The following is a 22,328-nucleotide window of genomic DNA, read 5'->3' as shown; positions in this document are numbered from 1 at the left end:
AAATAAAACTAAAAACCAGCGGGCAGATAGCTGGAAATGTACTGTAAGTGTAAAGCCTCACAGGGGAGCATTATTTAATAAATGTGTTGTGATTGGTTGATCTCTGCTCCTCCTCATTAGGATTTGACTACAATGAGTAGTTTTGAGTTTGACAGAGCTTCACACCCCGGTTTTAACAAACAGACAACAAACAGTGCACTCACTGCATTTCATAATTGTCGTGCCAATAATTAGCCACTGTGTTCACTAACGACACAAGTCTGCTCAAGCATACAAACAAGCTCCACTTACGCTCCATAAACATATTAGATTATCATCGCCCCCTCCTCAGCTACACTCTCATGAAAATACTGACATCCTAATTTGTGTGTTGTAATAAAAACAGGGAATGACTGGATCCATGCCGCCCTTTGTTTTTTTTAAACCCTGGGGCAGAAAAACAAGTACACATAGAGTGCTTTCTGTGACTATAAATCCCTCCAAGGTCCTTCCAAGAGCAGCTCTTTTTCTAAACGTGCAAAATGTGCTTTCTTCAGTTGTTAGTGTTGTGGGTCCAAAGGTGAACGTGACTTTATTTTTTCAGAATTCTTTATTCCATTTTTTCTTCTGCCATTACCAGGCTTTCAGAGTTATTATTACTCAAGCAGCACAGGCCACATCGCCCGGGCTCACAGAGATATTCTGTGTGTAGAAAAGCAGTGATGAGTGATAATTGGGTGTCACTGTTTTTGGGCGTTCAGTTTAATCTCATGTGATATGATCATATAATGCTGCTGTTTTGAGATTTTTTTCATTCAAAGTTATGATTCATAGCAAAGAGAAATCAAAATCTATCAAAACATTAACATTTTTGTTTTGCTTATAACAACAGAGCACATTTCTTTGCACTGAATATTGAATTGATAATATATATGTATCTCTGCAAGACATTAGTTCGGAGGGGTGTGTGTGTGTGTGTGTGTGTGTGTGTGTGTGTGTGTGTGTGTGTGTGTGTGTGTGTTTGTGCGTGTGCGTGTGTGTGCATGTATATCCGTTTGTCTGCAGCTCATATCATAAACTACTGAACCAATCAGCCTCGTATTTTTTGTGCACATGCATGACTGTATGCTGAACGACCTCTCTTTGCAATGATTCACAGTTGGTGAAAAACCTGTTTTATTACTATACTATACTGTTTTATACCGTCACTGACTGCTGACTCCACACTCCACACTAACGTCTGTTGCAGGACATATTTTGACTTTTGTCATGGCTGGAAAACTGACATGCACAGAAAAGTTTGGTCTCATTTTGAACTGGAACGTCTACAGATTAATTTTATCAGTATAGTATGACCTACTAAAGTTAGGCACTACACTAGATGCATAAATCTCTGGGTGTTTTTTTTTGCTACCGTCGTCGCCATCATGACTGTACAAAAGCTTCACCTCAGTCCAGCCGCGACCTGGTTCTGTTTTGTCTACTGCACAGCATCATACCCCATCGGGAGCATTTTAGAAGTGGAACGTGTTGCCTGTCTAATTTCTAGATTTTTATGTTCTCTCCTTGATATTTGTGCTCATAACTAAGTAGGTTTTGTAGCATGGTTTCTTTTTTTAGGTCTGTTTTAATTGTGTTTATTGATGTTATTCCTACACTGTTGTGCTGTCGTGGATCAAAGATTGAAACCAGTTTTAGTTTTTAAAAATGCATAAATCCTCATAATTGAATTGTATCTAGACTTCACATACAGTGCCTGTGAGCAGAAAAACTGAATCTGCTCTGTGCAATGTGCCACATCAAATGAAACAGAATTGCTTAGGATGACCACCATCTGCATACTACTAAATGCACTTCTTTGCTTATTTGATTTGACTTATTGCAACATAAATTGATACTGAAAAACATGTTCATATCATATTCATGTCTTTATATTTACTGTTTACCAAGCCCCATTTTATGATTTATTGCTATTTAAAGCTACACTATATTTTCATATTGAGAATAGACAAAAGAAAAAAGGAAAATCTTCGGGCAAGATATTGCTGTTTTAAGTCTTCGTGGTGTGATTCTCAGTCTTTTCTCTATAATATATCATTATTACTTGCATATGGGTTTTGGACATTTGGTCAGACAAAGCAAGACCTAAAAACGTCATCTTGGACACTGTGGAACTGCGATGACAAGATTATAACAGAATCAGCAGATTAATCTATAATAAAAAATAACTGTTCTCTGCAGCTGTAAACTGAATAAAGTGGGTGGATTTTAACTGTAACTAGATAAAACCTACCTCATGAACTGCAATCACATTAAAGTGATATTCAGAATATCTAAATCCGTCTGGCTCTTATTACAATGTAGGACACACATTGTTTCTTTTTTAGGACAAATGAACCGCAAAAGCATATTTATCTTTTACCAACTACAGTTCACTGCTCACATTACAATTACTGTTTAAAAGTATCTCCCTGTCACACACACACACACACACGCACACACACACATACACACACACACACACACACACACACTCCTCTTCTTGAGGCAGTCTGACTGTTTCAAATAATTCCACATTCTCTAGAAGGATTTTTGACAGCGGCCTGCGTCCACACACATTCATACACATTCACACAACCTCTACTGTATGAATGTTAGAGGTGTATAATGCTTCATTTGCTGCTGCTGCTTTGTCAGGTTTTCAAAGCTCAAACTTTTGAAATAGATATTTCCATTTCTGACTGAAGAACAGGTGCCCATTATCGCCTTGAAGAGCAAAGAGATGAGCTGAATGTTAACGTTTTACTCCACCCTGGAGACGGCGAGTTCAGATCTTTGATGCAAATGCGGCAAGTCTTATAAGCGCCCCTGCTGCCGTACATTACGTGAGCCTCAACTGTCAACCGCAGACACACAGCAGACAGGATCAAACGTAAGAGGATTCAAGGTGAAAAAGCTTTTTCTACCTCGTTGTTTGTGAGAGAGAAAGTCTGTGTCAAAAGAACCAGGTGCTGAGGAGCAAAGATCTAACTTTTCAACCGCTCTGTTTAAAAAAAAAAAAAAGGGAAAAGACTCAATGTCAAAACCGCGTTTTGGTATTTTAAAGTCAAGTGAAGTCAAAGCAGGATAAAAAGGGAAGTCATTCACAGGGCAAGTGCAGTTATAAAGGCTTTAAAGCTGGTTCTGGGTCTTTTACTGACATCATTAATGAAATATTCAACAAAGGGGACAAAACAAAATAAGCTGCTGACTCTTTTGGTGTTGCTGTCCATATTGATCTAAGAGGTTTGGGAAATTGAAATCATAATACAAAGACAGAAAAGTAAAATTTGAAATCTGATTTAAAGTAATTGTCTGCTGGAGAGACAGAAACTTCTGTCTCTTCAAAGCTTCATCAGTCAGAGTCAGTCAGAGTTTTTCTATGAATTTATTTTCATTACAATTCACTCAGCCTGAAAATCAATATTTTTAAAATAAATCAATACTAACCAAATAAAAATATGCATCTCTTGTGCATTTCCAGTGTCTGCAAGCAATTCCCAAGAAAGACTACTGACGCTTAGAAATGCAATAAATTCGGTAGAAGAGCTGAACTTCCTGCTAGCACTGACAATGATAGCCACCGTGCTGAAGTTGGATGGACAAAGACTGGGTCTGTAAAGTTCGGGCAATATTCAGGGTCGGACTTTCCATTGGAATTAATGAGAGTTTTGGATTCAAGCGGCAAGCAGGTTCTTGCACCTTTGAGTGTGTCAAATTCTCTCAACGACATTAAGTATTGGATGTCACAAACCTGTCTTCAGTTAAATGAAAGCAACACTTAAATTGTCTTATATGGAAAGCTCGATACAAGAAATCTTTTAGTGACCTACCATCTAATAAAAAGCCTGTGGCCTGAAACTTTGGAGTGATTTTCACAGTTTTGTGACTTCTGATGAGCAAGTAAAGAGAGTTATGCAGTCCTGCTTTCTTCAACTCAGAAATGTATAAAAAAAAAGTTATTTTTATTTCAAGCTGATTGAAAGAAGGCAATTCATGCTTTTTTTCATTTTGCACAAGTGCACTGGCTACCAGTGATATTCAGAATTGACTTAGATTGACTTCTTAACTCTTTATGAGCCAGAACACAGCCTTAGACCTCAGGCGATACTCTTTTGGCTGCCCTACAGTCCAGGCTCAGGCTAAAGGTGACTACACTTTCTCTATGTAGTTTAGGAACAGCTACCTGAGGAAATAAGAATAGCAAAGTCTGTTTCATCTTGGAAATCTCCTCCACAAACAAGCACTTTCATGTAAATCACTCCATACACAATCACTGAGGGGTCTTGTTTTTTTCCTCAGTTTGTCTTGTATTATCCTTTACTCCTGTCTTTTCGGTAGTTTTCCACACAGACTTGTATTCAAAGGTTCAATGCGCTCTCAAGTGTTTCCCCTTTTCCTTTGTCATTGTTGTTGCATTTGGGTTTTATTTTATGTAAAACACATTGTTTTGTAGAAAACTGTTATACAAAAAGGCATTCTTATCGTTATTATTTGTCTATCAACATCTATCACAGGCTGAGTCAGTCTGGAAATCAAACCTTCCAAAGCCAGGCAGAAGAAGAGCAAAAACATATTTTTCATCAAGAAAAGCCTTCAGTGCTGTGCTCTGTTCTTCTTTTAATGAAGAAATACTTTCTGGTATAACTGATGCGATTGCAGCATCTAACCTCTTTAGAGGTGCCACTGTTGTTTTGAACAAGCAGTCGCCTCTCTGTGTCATCACACACAACTAAACAATGCCTGTGTGGCTGTTAGTCGCTCCTCACACTGATTGGTGCACTGGTGGTGCCAAAACGCAATACTTGACGCTTGACAAGATGGATTTTTGTGTGATCTCTGTGATTCTTGGGTGATTTCGCATCTTGCGAGAATCCAGCTGCAGTGCAAGATAACCATATCCTCTCCATGGTCTTCCTCAATGCCAAACTCTGATACCTCACCTTCACCATCCAAACTGAATTTCTGTTTAATGAGATGCTGGCAACTCATCTGTACATGTAATGGAAGAGTGCACTACTGAATGCAGTGCATGTTACAATTCTATTAAATGTTTTCTTCACGTATATTTCCCTCTTAAGAAGTCCACTATTTAAAGGTTGTTTCATGATGAAATTGTGCAAAATTTCCAAAATTCCTAAGATTAACTCCCCTTGAAAAGTTTCTGTAAATTTACCGACCATTTTCAAACCCAACAAAGACAGAGCGCTACAAACAGAGACTCAAACTTCATCAACAGAAGATTTTTAGAAGTGTCACTGACTAGTTGAATCTAAATCTTGAGTAAATTTTGCACCAGTTGGCTTTAAGTGAACCTCTTGTCTCTGTGGATCATACCTGTGATGGGGTGAAACCAGATATCCTGAAGGCTGAGTGAACCAGAGGAACTTCAGCTTTTAGCAGCATCTCCACGTAATGAGCTGTACACCAGTAAACAGGAGGAATCGCAGATTCGGCTACTACCACAGGAACATGGACCTGTCACGGCAAACACAAGCTTGGAGTTAATGTGGAGCATTATTTCTGTAAATAATGCCCAATTTTGCTTGCATTACTGGTGGATATTCAAACAAAAAACAGCAGCAACATCAATAGCAAGCTCCGTGTTTTGTATTTAGAGCTGATACAGAGATAAAAACAACCTTGAATACTTTCAGTAGCTTTTAAATTGAAATTGAAACAGCATGCTGCTTTGTGCTCACATACAAGCATATGTGTGTGTTAACTGTGTTCTTTGCTCACATTCCCTGCGAAGCTTGCTGTTGCTGCCTCTTAATTATTTCTGCCCTTTCGGTTTACTGTGATATTGACAAAATCGACCATGTTGAGTAGTTGGAGTCTAACTGCCGTGTGCAGAAATTCACCGTCTACATCTACGTCCACACCCACATAACACACTTTCAGACGAGTCCAATTGAGCTGTATTGACTTTGACGAGAGTCAACAAGATGACAGAGGCTGGAATAATGACAGCAAAAGCTTTATCGCAGCGCCTCAGTTCTTCCTTGCAATTTTCAATGATTGAAACCAGACTTCTTTTTAGACTTCTTCCCCTAACTTGAATTTCTTTTACTCTTTTATTTCCCCTCTTTCCCCTCATTTATCTCTTTCAGCTGTCTTCCTCTTAGTATTCTTTTTTAAGTTGAGTAAAAAAACATCCAGTTTGTTTTTCACCATGCTGAAATATGAGGAGCCAAACTGAAAGTCATTATATGAAAAATGTTAGGATTCATCATCATCTTCATTTATTCATGTATTCTTTGCTGTGACTCCTGACGTGCTGTGGATTAAAAAGGTGGGATTAAATGAGACAAATTTCATAGCTGTTACCAATTGGGAGGCAGGTTTAATATGGACATGTTAACCCAAAATCCATCACAGATGAAAATTGTCACATGAACATCTCTTAATGACACCTAACATACACATGTAAAAAGCTGTTTCAGCCTAGAAAGAGAGGATTTTACTATACTCATCTAGCACTTACATGACCACTTTTTAGCCCCCGTTTATATATTTTTTTTCTCTTTAAAAGCAATCTCAAACTGTCTCCTGAGCAGCAGCACCACAACTGAAGTCTTTGCAAACCAAGATAGCGACAATACATTAAAGCTGATGAATGCTCTGTAGGATGATGCATGACTGAGAAGAAATAGTATCTTTTAAATGTCAGGTTTGCTCCCATTTATGCTTTTAAAGTACTAAATTACTGCACATTCAAATCCTAGCTATTATACAACTGAATACACTGTAGTGCCATTGTGTTTGCAAGTCGTTATACTCACAGAGGAATGTATCCTTGCTGGCCAGATGAATGCAGAAGTAAGCAAACTGGACAGGTTGAGAAGCAAACTTAGAGACCTATCCATGTCCCCAGCCATGATGAGGAACACTGTAGATGCCAGCCAGTCGTGGCCTGGATAACCATCCTGCAGAATGACTGGGGGGCAGAGTTAAAGAGCCAAAGGACTGGTGGGAAAGGCACAAAGATCTATGACAACAAACAGAGCTGCTTAGATTAGTTTTGCAACATGAAAGTAGTCCACAGAAAAAAATGGGACAGATACATGTAAACTGTGGACACATACAGTTTATCTTACCTTCAAACGAGACACACATTTAAATAGCAAGACTTTTAAAGGTCCAGTATGTTATATCTAGGGGGCTGCAGTGGCATGTAGTGGCCTCTCCTCTGTGATTTTGGTGCTTTCACATATGCATGAAATGCCACTGGTCGAGTGAGAACGTAGCAGGGCAGAACTGGGCGCAGTGTTACTATATACTGTTAAATGCCCAAATGGCCCCTGCCGCGTCCACCTGGTATGGATGTAACCTATCAGGTGCACACGACAAACTCGGACTTTGATGCATCCCCCTAAATCCTACACACTGGACCTTTAATAAAGAGAATGTACTACGTTGCACGTGTTTTTATTACCGATTATGAGCCACAGAGCTGTACATCAGCGCAGCTGAGGAAAAAAAAGACCTGGCTAATTTGACTTGACAGACATTTTCTGGCAACAGCAGGTGGTGTGGAATTAATTCAAACCACATATTTAGTAATACAAATACAATTAAAAGCTGAAATTCATTGACTTTGTTTATCTAAAAGGATTTGTAAAGATCCCGTTAAGGTGTCACGAGAAACTGAGTCCTTATGTTGTGTTAAATAAAGCGTTAAGCTAATACCACTTTACTGTCAACTGACACCATGGAGTGTCAACCACAGAGCGAGAACTGCTTTGACAGTCAATTAACCCTGATACACCAGACCATTATCTCATCGCAGAAAAAACAGCCTCCTACAGTTAAGACAGCTAAGATCCAATTCTCTGTGGGCAGTGTTATTTTGTGAATTTATGAGATGAGAAACAGACTCATTCTGGGTCTATCTGCGTGGCTGGTGGTAAGTAGGAAAATGTGTTTTTTTGTAATTTTGGTGAACAAGGAATCAAGTGTGAATCCTGTGAGAAATTCAGCCAAAATGATTAATTTACTACAAAGTCTCCCACATGGCAGCTCTGCATTGTGAGCGGCACATTATGCCAGCCATGAGGAGAACAAAAACTAACATGATTCAAAACACAAGGGTCGCAACACTATAAGACTCTTAGGTTTCTAACTTGAAGGCTTCTTGAGTGTTTTATTTGGGCTCTGTAGCATTTACTCTTTATGCTTGAGTTCATGTTTGACATTTGAGTTCATGTTTCAACCCTAGGCTTTATGTATGATATGAAAATAACAGAATATGGCAGTTTAATGTATCTTTGTTATCGAGCGAAGATGCATTAAACTAAAATCCCCAACAGTGGGAAATTAACCATGCTGATTAGTCGTTGTGAAGGGATTGTCTGCTAGACCACAGTGGGTATGAGATTAGACGCCAGAAGACACCAGAAGATGACAAAATATGCAAAAGATGGCCAATATTACACAAGCAAGCTATTTAGGCAAATTCAAGGCAATTCAATCCCTATGAAATTTTCTTTCATCATCTGAGCCAGCAGTGATTATTATTGAATGAAGTGTCTCCTTTGCCTTGCTGGTCTTATGACATTTCAGTGTTAAAAAAGAGTTTCAAATCAAATTTGAAACGACTAAGGTATTACATTATTGATACAAAAAAAATTAAAATATCAGTCGGGACACTGTATAATATTATAAGATTTTGTTACATTTTTGACCAAGTGCAAATTTTATTACATTTTCAGGCATAATTAAATTTTTAAGAAATTACTACATTATTGGGTGCCACAAGCTCAGTTTCATTTGGACATTTAATCATTTGATTCAAATCCTGCTGGAAGCAAATAACTACCCTGATATGCAAGTCTGAGTGATTGTTTATAAAAACAATCTGCAACACATCTGCAGTTCATCCAGTGTAAAAAGCCCAAATATCCCTGAGAGGGTTGCTGCCCTCTTTCTCTGATGACAGAGGCGATCTCTGTGGTATTGAGTTCCTGCCCATACACCCATTGGATAAATCGTGAGCAGCACCATTGACACACACAGATGTCAATCATGACATCACAATCTCTTTTATCGGATCACCTATTATAACTAAACTTGTCAGAAAAAATGAACTCCTGAGCAAAGATTTGCATGCAAGAACTTCTTAAAGTAACAGAAACCATCTTCAGGAAAGATTGGTGTGCACTTCTTGTGGGAGCTGTCATGTTATCCATCTTTATAATCCAGTCCTGATCTAGAGGAACTGAGCAGCAATTAGTGGGGAGTGAGAATACAATCTGATTCGACTCTAGAAAACAATCTTTGGGATATTGACATCTAATGTTTTCTATGTTTCCCTGCTGATTTGCTGCGTTTAAATAATGTAAACCTTTAACTTTTGTTTAGGTAGAAGGCGCACAGAGAGATTTAATTTGAAAATTTGCCCTTAAAGCATTCACTAGGTAAAGTCTAAAAGCATGAAAAATATGCCTACAAACTCTCAATTAATCAGGTTACAATATCCTCACATTTTTTTTAGTATTCATACTGTTGGGTTGTTTAACAACTTGGTTGGCCTTCAGTTAACAATCACATTCAGTTAAATGCCGCTTCACGCTCTTTGAAACTGACTGACAGACATATCTCATCTATTTATAGTACACGCTGTCAAGACATCATTCTGAATGATAAAGAATTATAAATAAAGCAGAGCCTGGAAAAGAAAAAAAGCATTTTGATGCACCATCACTCAAGCTAAAATATTGCCTTGATTAAAAACGTCTCCCTCTATAAAATCAGAGCTCTACTTTGCATATCCTGACTTTAACTGAGGGACCACTCAGTTTGCTGTGTTTTGGCTCAATTTCAGGACCCAAGTATTTCTTTAATTCATTGTGCTAAGTCTGCATTCGGCTAAATTGCCATCTAATCACTCAGTATAAAAGATCTTCACGACCAACTTGTTCACATTAGCTCAAATGTCAGTGTGATCTCAGTATTACAAGGAAAATGTCATTCTGTTTTATATTTGTGAGTCTTCATCTCTACGGTGTTTTCATGTTCAGTTGTTCACAGACAAAAGGAAACTTTCTGAAGGAGAAAGGAGGCATATCAGTTGCTATTTGGGACAAAATGAGGATGAACTGTTCAGAGACACAGATGGAGCAAGATAATCTGTATTGTGTTGATCAGACAGAGATGGACACTATCAGTCCCCTGTGTCTCTGAGCGAGATTACTGCAGTTATCTATCTAACACTGCTGCAACTACACATGCACATAAATACTGTGTCCTCGGTTGGATGACAGAAAGAATGTTGTATATAAAATTAAAATAAAATACAAGTGGGCATCGACATACACATGATTGTATTTTCTAGAGTAAAGGCAGGATGGCTGTTTGCTTGTGTTTAGGATGTAGTATGCAGGTGGGTTGCCTCGGTCGAGGGTGTCTTGTGATAAAAGGCTGAAAAACCTGATGAAGTCGAGGCACACGACTGAGGATGTGTCAGTCTGGTAACAACATCCAGCGGTCACCTTGGCTGAGCAGAAACCTCACCTGAGTTAGTGCTGTGCTGTAACTTCAGGGATTGTTAACACCTAGTCCTACTAATGAATGAAAAGCAGTTGACCTTAAAAAGTAAAATAATTCTTATTTTTCAACTTCCTTCTGACAATCTGTGTCCCAGAAATGGTGGACAGACATTAGTTTGTTGACAAAAGTCAGTCATGCGATTCATTTTGAGGTTACCATGGCACCCCAATCACACTTTTTAAGCACAAATGTCATGTATTAATGTAGACAATTTAAACAAGCAATATGGTACGAGAAATTGTGCAAAATCTATTAACAGAGGGTTAATACCTTTATAGTTATAGTCGACCTGCTCTTTGTGAGCCCAGATGTGGAGTCTGTAAAGGATACTGAGCTCTGAGGCAGTTTTGACTCTCTGTGTGGACAAGAAGATCTTAATATGCTTCATTAGCAGCGTCAGGTCGTTCACAGCATCTTCTGTTAGTAGCCTGAGGTAGCTGCCATACCTGTTAACAACATAAAAACCATAAATCATTTATATTTCAGATCATCAGGCACATTTTATTTTATACTGCAATATTTCCATTACAAAACTGCACAATATGCGACACTGACTTGAAGCCCTCTACATCATTTGTGAAATAAGAATTTAACTGTGCAATAAAGTACACAGAATTTCACCTGTACAATGCCCTTAGCATTTAATTCTTACCTACTCTATTCTTTTATTTATATTTAGCAAACTTGTGGTATGATATATCTAATAGCATATATTTGTACATATTTCTGACTTTTTAAGCAACATATCTCTTATTTCTTATATTTTAAAGTTGCATATATATTGCATTTGAAATTGAAGCATAATATTCATTTTTGTCTTGCATTATTATTTTCCATTATTTTCTTGAAATGTCTCTATGCCTACATATAGTATAAGAGTAAATGTAACATATCCCAGTTTCCCCCTCAAGGGTTAAATAAAGTATTTCTGATTTTAGCTGTGTAGTATTAAATTACATCACTTCTCCATAGCTCACTGCAATTAATCATGTTTCTCTAAATCTGAGAAGCAAAATAAGTAAAAGCTGTTTTTCTGTGAAATGTTTCATGATGACTTACAATTTCTCTGAGCTATTATCTTTGTATGAACTCCCATAATCCCCATATTGTATGCAAAATGACCCACAATACTGGAGATATTATAACAAAGACAATGACATACTGAGGCCTTGGGCAAATACACAGAAGTACTCATCAAAATTGAATTTAACAAGTCCAATGTGGTCAGTGGTATTCTGTCACTTCTAAGTCAAGATTAATTCTAAATTCATGTCTAACAACTTTTCATCTCCGATGACACACTTGTCTGTGGGTACCACTAACACACTGTTTCAGTTGATACACAGAAAGTAAACATGGCACTGGAGAGCTCCCTTCAGGGGAGGTGTCGAGCAAGAGTTATAGACCCACTATGTAATGGAGCAGTGGGGTGTCATTAGGGGGGGAAAGGAGCAGTGTGAGAACAGTAACACAAGTCAGAGGGCCTACTTGTGGAAAAATAAAGAACAGACCAAATACTATGCTCACATGCATCATTAGAGTGAACAGCAGGAGAACCCTTACACACCTTTGACAGGTGTGAGAGCGTAATATAGGAGCAGCAGGGAATAAATTTATTCCTCCGTATAGGAAAGCACGTATTTCTGATGTAAAAAAAAAAGGTATAGACAAGTGGCTTTGAGGTCCTCTGAAGGACACACCTTCGACATTGTGTGGCCTTGACACAGCCCACAAAGGGGCTCCAAAGGCTCATTCGTTTTTGGTCTCTATTTCAATGTGCTGTGTGTCTGGACAAACTGTTTTATCTATCTTCTTTAGCATGGCCTTCTAACTTTTCAACTCCTTACACAATGCAGCTCCAGAAAGGACCCCATTCGTCTGTGACTCTGAGGGACGGGAACAAACACCTGGGGCCAGATGTATGAACATTGCTTAAGTCAAGACCTTCAAATCCACCCACTGCACTGACTTCAATTTGACTGCTTCTGGTCTGGCATTGTAACAAGAGACAGCCTTTTCCCAGTTAAAATAAAAAACAACCAAGGAACGTCATGGAGGAACTTTATTTACCAATTAGTGCTGTGGGTGTTGTCAAATGGTGCACTGGAGCCAATAATGAGCAATAACAATAATGGTGAGCAAGACAAGGTGTGTGAATGCTGCTATCATTCTAAGTCGATACATCTTAATATCGTGCAGCATCATAATGTGCTTGACTTTGCTCCGTTCCACTCTTAATACCCCAAAAAAACAGGTATGTTGTCATGACTACACATCTGGGTCCACTACATTTGAGTGTGCTGGTCCACTGCTTCAAATGTAATGGCGAGAGTCAGGAAAGTGGGAGTGTAACCCGCCAGTTAGCGGCAGCAACAAACATACAACAATCTTAGCCTACGGTGAAAAAGCCACTGTAACTTTCCTGGTTGAAAAATAATTGTCTGCATGGACAGTGATGTTACCCATCTTATATTATGAAAGCCTAAACTGCATTCAACAGCTTTCCATCTTTTCAAGTTCACTTGACTTGTTTGTGTTTATATGTGTCGTGGTCGTGGTGGTGTAAACACCACTTCCGCTGTCATTTTTTTCTTATAGACTGGGCTCATAGCGATATGAAAATGGAAAAATAAGGTGGGAGACTGAATCTAATACACCATGTTGTGGAGTACACTCTCAGGTTAACTCTGATGTCAGAATGAAATTACTTGTTGTAAAGTTCATGATTGAAATGAAGTATAGTGGAAGTTTAATAGGTGTTTTAAATAAAGGTTAAATGTTAGATAAGAATAATAATAATAATAATAAATAATAATAAATGTTAGAGCACTGCTGTGGCACCTTTACAAACAGACTTTTAGCTTCAGGGAATTTAAATCAACAGATATAAGGACAGGGTAAATTAATATTTGGGCGAGGTTTTAAAATGACTTTGAGCAAATAGTTGGTTAAGCAGAGTAACATAAAGTATAGGGAATTTTTTTTACAGTTTTTCCCAGTGTCAGACTGGAGTAAATGTACCTTCTTTAGCATAAGTAGAGGAAATTTTAATAAACTTACCCAGGATCAAACTGGAGTAAATTCACCCATCTAGCATAAAGTAGAGGAAATTCTAATAATTGTCCCATGTATCAAACTATTATTAATGCACTTGGCACTTGCACAATGGCATTAAGTGGATGGAAATTTCAATATTTGTTCACAGTATCAAACTGGATCAAATTTACCATCTTTAGCATAAAGTAGAGAGATTTTCTTCAGGTTTTTTCCCATTAATCAAGCGGGAGTACCCGCTTTAGACTGCAGCAGATGAAATTCTTAATATTTTTTTCCAGTATCAAATTAGAGTGAATGTATGGTTTTTTTCCCCATTAAGAAAATGGAGTAAATGTACCCTCCTTAGCATAAAGTGTCCGTTCTTTAGCATAATGAAGAGGGATCTGTTTTTTTTTTTTTTACTAGAGTAAATGTACCTTCTTTACCATAAAGTGTAGGGTTTTTTTTTACTAGTATCAAACTGAAGTAAATGTATCTTGGGAAGCAGACTTCAAACATTTAAGGGTCTTTATTTTAGGAGCAGACACTGCAGAAACTAAAATGAAGCTTGCAGTTCATGCAGTTAGTGTTTGTTCACAGCAGGTTGCTGCTTCCGTTCCCGGTTGCTGCTGTCAGAAGACTGTCTAATTAAATACAGGTTTATGAGCTATAGAAAAACACTTTTCAGTACATACCTGAGACAGGTGTTGATTCCCAGCTGCTCCACAGATGATAACACAGCGTTCTCCACAGTCTTCTCCTCTGCTGTAAAACAAGCCGATTAAAAAGGAGAGGTGGTTATTACCAAGCAGGGCAGTACCCAGAGAGGGGATATGGTTGGAGGTTTTTTGGGGAAAAGACTGTGTTGAATGGAAAAACATGACAATCTATCATGACTTGCTACTTTGAAGACAATACAGAGGTGATGTTGTGTCTAGGTAATTGCGTAGCTGGCAGTTTTACAGTGGTTGTTTGCCATTTAATTGTGATGTTTGCAAGGTAGCGTAGCATCAAGGTGACTTGGGTAATTTCACTAACAGTCAGCCACGGGTAATTTCACAGCATCACTTTGATGGTTTAGAGCAGTGGAGTCATAACTCATGATTTTAGGAGTGTGATGGAGTTTTGGGAGAAAATATACGGTATGAAATTTTGAGCCCTGTGAGAAAGCTCTTTATCTGTGGACTTTATCTTTATCTGTGGAGCGAGATACTACAGCAGCTGAAAGTACTGCAGCAGGGCAGCTTTAGATCCACATGCCAGAGCTTTGTACAGATCGTTGAGCTATCAGTCTCAGCAGCTGCTCTCATGGGCTCTTACTTAGCACCATTAAGTGTGCAGAATCATAAAAATATATTAGTTTTTGGAGTTACAGTTGTAATTGTGTGGAGAGAGCGATGAAAGAAGCAATAACTGCAGGAGCACTGATATTTTGTTTTGGAAGATGTTTCCACAGCTCCCTGGCTTTTGGGGAAAAGAATATTATTACATTTGGGCTAATGTATCCCCTGCCTCAGACAGTTTGTGGTTAGATGATGAGAGGATTCGACAATTAATAGAAGAAGTATTATCCAGGCAGCATCCGAGGCAGGGAAAACTTCAAATCCAATTTACAGACTAATGGTGCAGAAATATGAAAGGGAAATGATAATACCGTGGCTGTAATCTACATACCAAAGTGATAATTCAACATTGTTGTCATCGAAAAATCTGAGCTGAGCAATGTGGATTAATCACAGGCCATCAAATTCTATATTAATTGATAGAAAATAGCTTGTGATGAGGGCATGAAGCAGTGCCAGAACAACCAGTGCTGTATTGTCTCTCACCCCTCTCTCCTCACATAATAACATCTCTAAAAACCTCTTGCTGATGGCAATTACTGTCTAATGGAGACGAATGCTCTCTTGTTGTTTTTATTTCCTCCCTCCTCATTCTATCTGATCCTGTCTCTCCAGCAGTCAGTTTTACCGTTTGTAATAACTGTAATCACAACCATTTAACTTTTGTTACAAAGACTAACTGCTGAAAGACGGCACATGAAATGTACCTCTGACATTAGTTGTAACAATTCAAAATAAGCCCACAACATCTACAATGAGGCACATGTGCAGTCTTAGAGGTCCAGTGTATATGATTTAGTAACATCTAATGAGGTTGCAGAACTTACATTCTCCCATGTGTCAAGCATTTAGGAGAACTATGGCAACAGCTGATTTATTTGTTGGACAGTTATGTCCAACATCTCTGTCTGTGGACATGGTGCTACAGTGTTTGTAGGGGTAACCTGTTGTTATCAACAAGTATTCCTAACAATGGCTAACCTAAAATCGGTATTGCTAATTACATCTTGGTTTTCTGACATGTACTGGAATACGGTCAGCTCAGGTGTGGTGTTATTCCCAGCTCATCAGTGGAACCTTTTTCAACAGGCCTGAGTGTGTCCAGGCTCAGAAACAGCTTTTTAACAAGGCTGTTGTTCAACTTAACTCAGCTTCCCCTTAGCTGCTCCCTGCATGTAAGCTGTACTGTATGTACAGTGTACTACAGTCTGTGCAGTAAGTTATCATGCCTGCTAAAACTATTTTAAAACTTAAATCTGAGAAATACTATACACATTTCTAAAATGACAAGTGTCTTATTTCTCTTCAGTTGCTCAATTTTTACCCAGTTGCACCATCTTGGAATGACAACATTCAGATTACTTGTATATTATTATACTGACAATAAAGTTGATTTGAACTGACATCGTTTTCAGGTATTATTTGCTCTGTAGCTGGCTAAAAAACAGGAAAGAAGGTGGTTTAACTGACGGAATGTGGTGAGAAAATTTATTTAAATGAGGATTCATACAGAGAGAAAAAAAGGGGGAGATCTCCACCTGAGCTATTGAGATGTAACAGTCATATAAAAAAAAGGTGCCCTCTCTTTGTTTCCAGCCACCCAATTTCAACAGGCAGCTGAAATAAATGAGATTTGTGGACAGCCGCCTTTAGGAGTCAGGGCCATGAAGGGTGAGGAGATACAACTCAGAACAGTGCACTGACAGAGGTTAATACTTGCCAAATGAGTCTGCTCGCTCCATACAATGGGAGCACTCGAGTAGGGCAAAGTGTCTGAGACTGTAGTCAGCGTCAATCAAACAATAAGAGGTGCCTACCACCCATTACCCTGCCACACACACACATACACACACACACCTAACTGGCAGATTGCACAATTCAACAAGTGCCACGACAGCTGCCTGGTCTCCTCCAAGGTTATTTGGTGGGAGTAATGTTAGAGGGGAAAATGGAATAGCAGCGTGTGTGTGTGTGTGTGTGTGTGTGTGTGTGTGTGTGTGTGTGAAATAGAAAGTACACCAGAGACCCTTCATTTCAAAGCAATAAAGAGATGCAGAGATGTGGGCTAATATGGCAATTTCACAGCTGCTTCTTGGTGTGATGCTGGAGCAAAAGGTGCAAAACAGTTTTCAGGGTGTCACAGATTTTATACAACAGCTTCTATGGACCTGTACTAACTAAAGGAGGTTCTGTCAAGTTATTTATGTCTGACCAAAATCCAACTGCTCAGATGAGTCAGAAATTATTTATTATTTACGTGCTGTTATTTTGTTCTACATTTTCCCAAAACTAGTGACGAATACATATTACATGATATACGCAAAAAAAAATGTGTTTTGCTTTTTGTCACTTCACTTGCACTTCACTGTGCATGACGAATGTGCAGAATTTGACAGTAGAAGGCTGTTTTCATGCTTACCTGCTAACAGAGTAAAATTATTCTGTGCTCATCTTAAAGGGACAGTTCACCCCAAAATCAAAAATACATATTTTTCCTCTAACCTATAGTGCTAGAGACTGTTTGTTGAGAGTTGCTGAGGGTTGTGGAGATTGGCTGCAGAGATGTCTGCATTTACTCCAATACAATGGAACTAGGTGGCACTCAGTTTGTGGTGCTCAAAGTGCTGAAAAAAATACATCTGAAAAAAGGGAAGTGTGCATCTACTGCTAGCTCAACAAGTACCACTGAGCTATGAAACTGCTCACAACAAGGTGTGTGGGTTATCTTAAGTAACCAGGTCATGATTTCTGGAAAGAGACGTTGCTGTTAAGTTTTTCAAAGGCATATTTTGAGTGCCATGTAGATCCATTATATTTAAGAGAAAGCAGACATATCTATGGCAGCTATCTCCAACACTCGGCAACTCTCAGAGAAACAATCTAGATTAAAAGCAGTAAAAGTATGTACTTTTGATCTGAGTTCACCACATTCAGGTATGAGAATGATTTTGTGAGATCACAGTTAGTTTGCAGGCCAATCATTTTCAAGGATAAAACTCACACAGGTGTGATATGAAAACTTGTAAACTCCACTGCACACAAACAAGGACTTCTAAGTGATGTAGGAGACATATAATGTCCAGGAGTGAAATTAGATACAAAATACGCTAACACTGTGCTTGTCACCTCAGTTTTAGGGACTCTGGAAGCACAAACTACAGCAAAGTATCAGAGCAGGCTAGTCTCTTTGAATTATCCAAATTCATTTCAATTCTTTTTAAGAATAATTTCAAATACTTTTCTCTGAGGTCAACCAAAGGTAAACAGAGAGACCAGCCCACTTGACGAGCTATTGTAGCAACAAAACCAGCTGCTCATATCTTCTTGTTCCATATATATCATAATTCTATTTAAACAGTGAAAAAGATGACTATTACACAAAAAATGAATGCTTTGTAATCATGGTTGCTTACACCAAAAAAGTTGCCTACATCTTCCTATCTGTCATACTCATTTACATATTTTCAGTATGACAGATTGAATAGCAGACTTTCTTTCTTTATTCTCTTTAAACACAGAAACAATATATGACATATTACTCCAGCCTTATAATATGCAATAACATGATTATAACTGGTTTTCCCACTGTGTCAGGTTGTGTTTACAACAAAGTCTTTGCATCCATCGTGTATCTTTTGTACTGTGCTTACATGGTCCCTTTAATTGCAAATTAATGATGCAAATCTTTATTAAACTGGTCAGACAATTTCCTACCAAACTAATGCATATAATGTGGGCGAACTGGACCCTATGAAGAGTTTGATGTTGCTAAAATTATGTAAATGAGTATGACTGATTTCTAAAAATGTAGTGGGTTGAAAAAAAACATGTCATAAAATGGAAAAATCAACAACTTTGAAGGGTGTGAGTGAACTTAGATAAATAAATCATCAAAACAAACACTCAGAATTAAGATTCTTCATCAGTGTGGCCTCAGAGGAGACGTGTTTCTGTACTGATGAAAGACACTCAGTACACTGTAGGAACATATTTCAACCTTCAATGGAAACAGGCTAACTGACAAGTCTTTATCCTTAATGAAAAAAGCATAATAAATAAAAGCACACTGAATACATTCTACATGCCCTTTTTAAGCATTATCATTCATTATTTAGACTATAATTTTAGAAACACCGTTGACAGATGCTACCCTTCACTGGTCATCTTCTTGCCACAATTGACTGGCTAATAATTATTTTAGTTTCCTGTATTATCTGCTTTTCTTCAGGGACATTTGTGTGAATTCTTTATAAGAAAGATCAAATTCTGCACACTATTTCAAAAACCTGCATTACAGCTAATATTAATATACCATGACTGTGGAAAATGCTCTTTTTGATGAAGTTGCCAGGTATCCATTTGAATTTCAAACAGGAAATCTCAAACATAGTTCCAGTCGACAGTACACCTGCTGTTTTAAATTACTGTACAAATCGTATTAAACCACACATAACCATAGCAACACAGCAGTTAAAGGGTAACTTCAGTAAATGACTAATGGGAACAACACTTTCACACAGCAAAGGGTCATAGGGGGGAATTGAACCTGCTGCAAAGGAGGGTTGTCAAAAGGCAAGGAGACAAAAAACTGGACACTTTGAGCATGTTCTTATTTGTTATTAATTAGAGTAATTGTTGATAAAAGTATCTTATTAGAGGAGTAACAAAAAATAAAATTGTTCTTTATTACACTGAGCAGTATTATGGGAAAAGAAATAAACATAGCATCTGCCTGACAGTATCAATTTGTCATTTTAAGAATGATCATCTGTTCAGAGAAGCTACCATGAGAGCGACAGATTTAAATCCTAAAACAACTATACAACTATATGACAGTTGGACTGTTTTAATAGTTTCAAAAGCTGGGCTGATCACATCTTTACAGGTATATCGAGACAGAGAAAAGGGTAAAGATGCATACTATGAGTCTTCTAATAGCTAATTGTAATCAGCAGATGTGTAAGACAGCAGATGTCTACCCTCCCACAGTTTCATCTTATCCTCTCATCAGCCACCAAATCAAAACAATAGACATTTTTATAGTGGAGAAACAAGCTTTAGAGTTTTAAAACAAATGGACTCAATGAACTTAATGAAGTTTTTCATGACCACTTTTGATCTATTGATAGCTCAAATGTCCTTGGTGGCTATTGACTGGAATATGACAGACTCATATTTAAATACAATAAGTGGTAGTTTGGTTAGAATCAGTTTAAAACAATTACTGTGAAAAATACTATTCTATTTGGAGTGTATCTGTAGTGTCTTTAGTTCTCAGTTTTAGGCTCAAAATAGAATCAAACTAAGCTTTTGTGTAATATGACCACATCTGAATGTTTTGGCATGGATAATTTGGTATTAGATTTTTCCACTCCCATTAAAAATGTAACATAACATAACCTACATCTGGAATGACAAGTAACTTTTACACTTTAAAAAACATACTCTTCAAAAATGTTATAAAGCATCAAGTTTGCTGTGCAATACAATGAACAGGTGTATAATGAATGAATAAATAAATAAATAAAATAATAAAGAAAAAGTAAAAGCAACTTAGGGTTTTTGTGTGCTGTGAACCTACTTATTTGCCATCAGCCTCATGTTTCTTGCTATCACCTACACCAAGTTACAAGGACTGAAAGTGCTGTGCACAGGGCATGTGCTTTTGAATAAGATGATGTGTATATGTTACATTGTATAACACTAACACACAATGGGCATTTGATTTCCATAAAAATCCATTAAGTTGTAAAACTGAGCCAACTTTAATGAGTTTGAGTGGTATAGTAATTGTTAGCAGGTCTGTGCTGCTGAAGAAGGTGCTACTTGTGGAAGAGATGGAGATAATACTTAAAGTGACACTAATAACAGTTGCCTCTGTTGCTCTTAACATTATGGGTAAAATCCCTGGTTATTCTTAACAACAAAACTGCATTCTACCACTTGATCTTCACTGACTTCACCTATACTGCACCTCTCTTGTTTTGTCTCAGTAGTTCATGTAAAGTCACTAAATTACCTAATAAGAACAAATCTGTATTCACCTTAAGATAATAATAATAATAATTGCACTTTGCTGCTTACAAAGCCTTTTGTAGAGGATGTATCATTCTTGAAATACGCATTGAGAGGCTCTTCACACATCACAGTGCTGAATCTTTTAAGACGTACTGTCAAAGTATCCCACAGGACAAAAGATCACTGTACCACATCTAATGTAATGACCATGTGAGGAAAACAATATTAAGACACTCAAGTGATGTGCTAACCCTGCATCACTAATGAATAGCTCTTTGTTGTTACGTCCCTGTGTTCTCACCTTTTTTGTGTCTCTCATTAAAACAGTCGTACACACAGTATTGTCTAACATCTCTGTCTGTGGACATGTTGCTACAGCGTTTGTAGGCGCGAAATAATGGTGACGTTTTAATTAACCAGTCACAATCCTAACTACTTACTACAGTATACAAATGTCTCTTTTCATGTCTACGTGGCTGAGTCAGGGAGAAGCAGCTGACCAGATGCCATTGATATGCTTTTTTTTTTTATCGAAAGTCATCATTGTGTTCTCCTTTTCTTCTCCCATTCTGCTTTTCTCTGTATTTTTTTTTTTTTTTGTTGTTGCTGTAAATCTCAAGCCTCTACAAAAAAAGCCATTAAAATGTACTTGACTCTCTGCCTGACCTCTGTTCTTAGGCTCATCCCCTTCAGTGCAAAAGTAGAGGCAATATCACAATTATGATAATATCAGCACCAGACAATTGCACATACACCAAAACATTATTCAAAAGGTGCATCTAGTAATTCAATTCAAGTGTAATGTTCATTATTTCCAGGGATGAATTTCTTTGAAACATACAGTACTTTATGTTTTTTCAAACTAGTATGGCATGTAACATGTTGAATGTGATTAAACATTAAGGAACTCATTTCATTTAATTTACACTTATTAAAGGATTTGGAGGGAATCTGTTGCTGAATGTTTGAAGTAAGCAAATTACTACTTTTTATAACTTGTATAAAGAGATTTTCACGTGAAGGGCATGAGGTTACCACGGCCTGTTAAACTGCATTTTGCAAAAATATGTAAAATAAGAGTGAGCGATATGCAATTAGAACTTCAGTTTGCAAGATTTTCTGGGTATTCACTAATTAGCAGCTTTCTCTCTAGCTGCCATCAGCCTGATCAGGTTGTTTAGCCCACCGGCTACAAAACAAACCAACCTACTGAAATCATTCACCCGTTTGATATGGGAAACATAACAAATTTTAACCTAAGGTAAAACACTGCTCTGAAAATGAGGAGGAATTTATCCACTTCTTTTACCCTTGTCTGCCAGCCCACAGGGACTGTTTCCAACTTTTACACAACATTGAAGA

General features: G+C 37.8%; 1 protein-coding gene across 1 annotated transcript in view; it reads right to left on the bottom strand.

The window, feature by feature from the left end:
• tbc1d32 (TBC1 domain family, member 32) overlaps nucleotides 1–22,328 on the bottom strand; it is an 86,065-nt gene that overhangs the window by 13,209 nt on the left and 50,528 nt on the right. The window contains exons 29-32 of the mRNA XM_042503384.1: nucleotides 14,301–14,370; nucleotides 10,900–11,015; nucleotides 6,804–6,958; nucleotides 5,356–5,496 (exon numbers count right to left, since the gene is read on the bottom strand). Of these exons, the coding sequence (XP_042359318.1) occupies nucleotides 5,356–5,496; nucleotides 6,804–6,958; nucleotides 10,900–11,015; nucleotides 14,301–14,370 (482 nt within the window). The remainder of the gene's footprint in view (nucleotides 1–5,355; nucleotides 5,497–6,803; nucleotides 6,959–10,899; nucleotides 11,016–14,300; nucleotides 14,371–22,328) is intronic.

Source organism: Plectropomus leopardus, chromosome 16 (genome assembly GCF_008729295.1).
Source record: "Plectropomus leopardus isolate mb chromosome 16, YSFRI_Pleo_2.0, whole genome shotgun sequence".
In the NCBI taxonomy this organism is placed as follows: domain Eukaryota; kingdom Metazoa; phylum Chordata; class Actinopteri; order Perciformes; family Serranidae; genus Plectropomus; species Plectropomus leopardus.
Note: the sequence above shows the minus strand (reverse complement) of the source record. Positions and strands in the feature narration are given on the sequence as shown.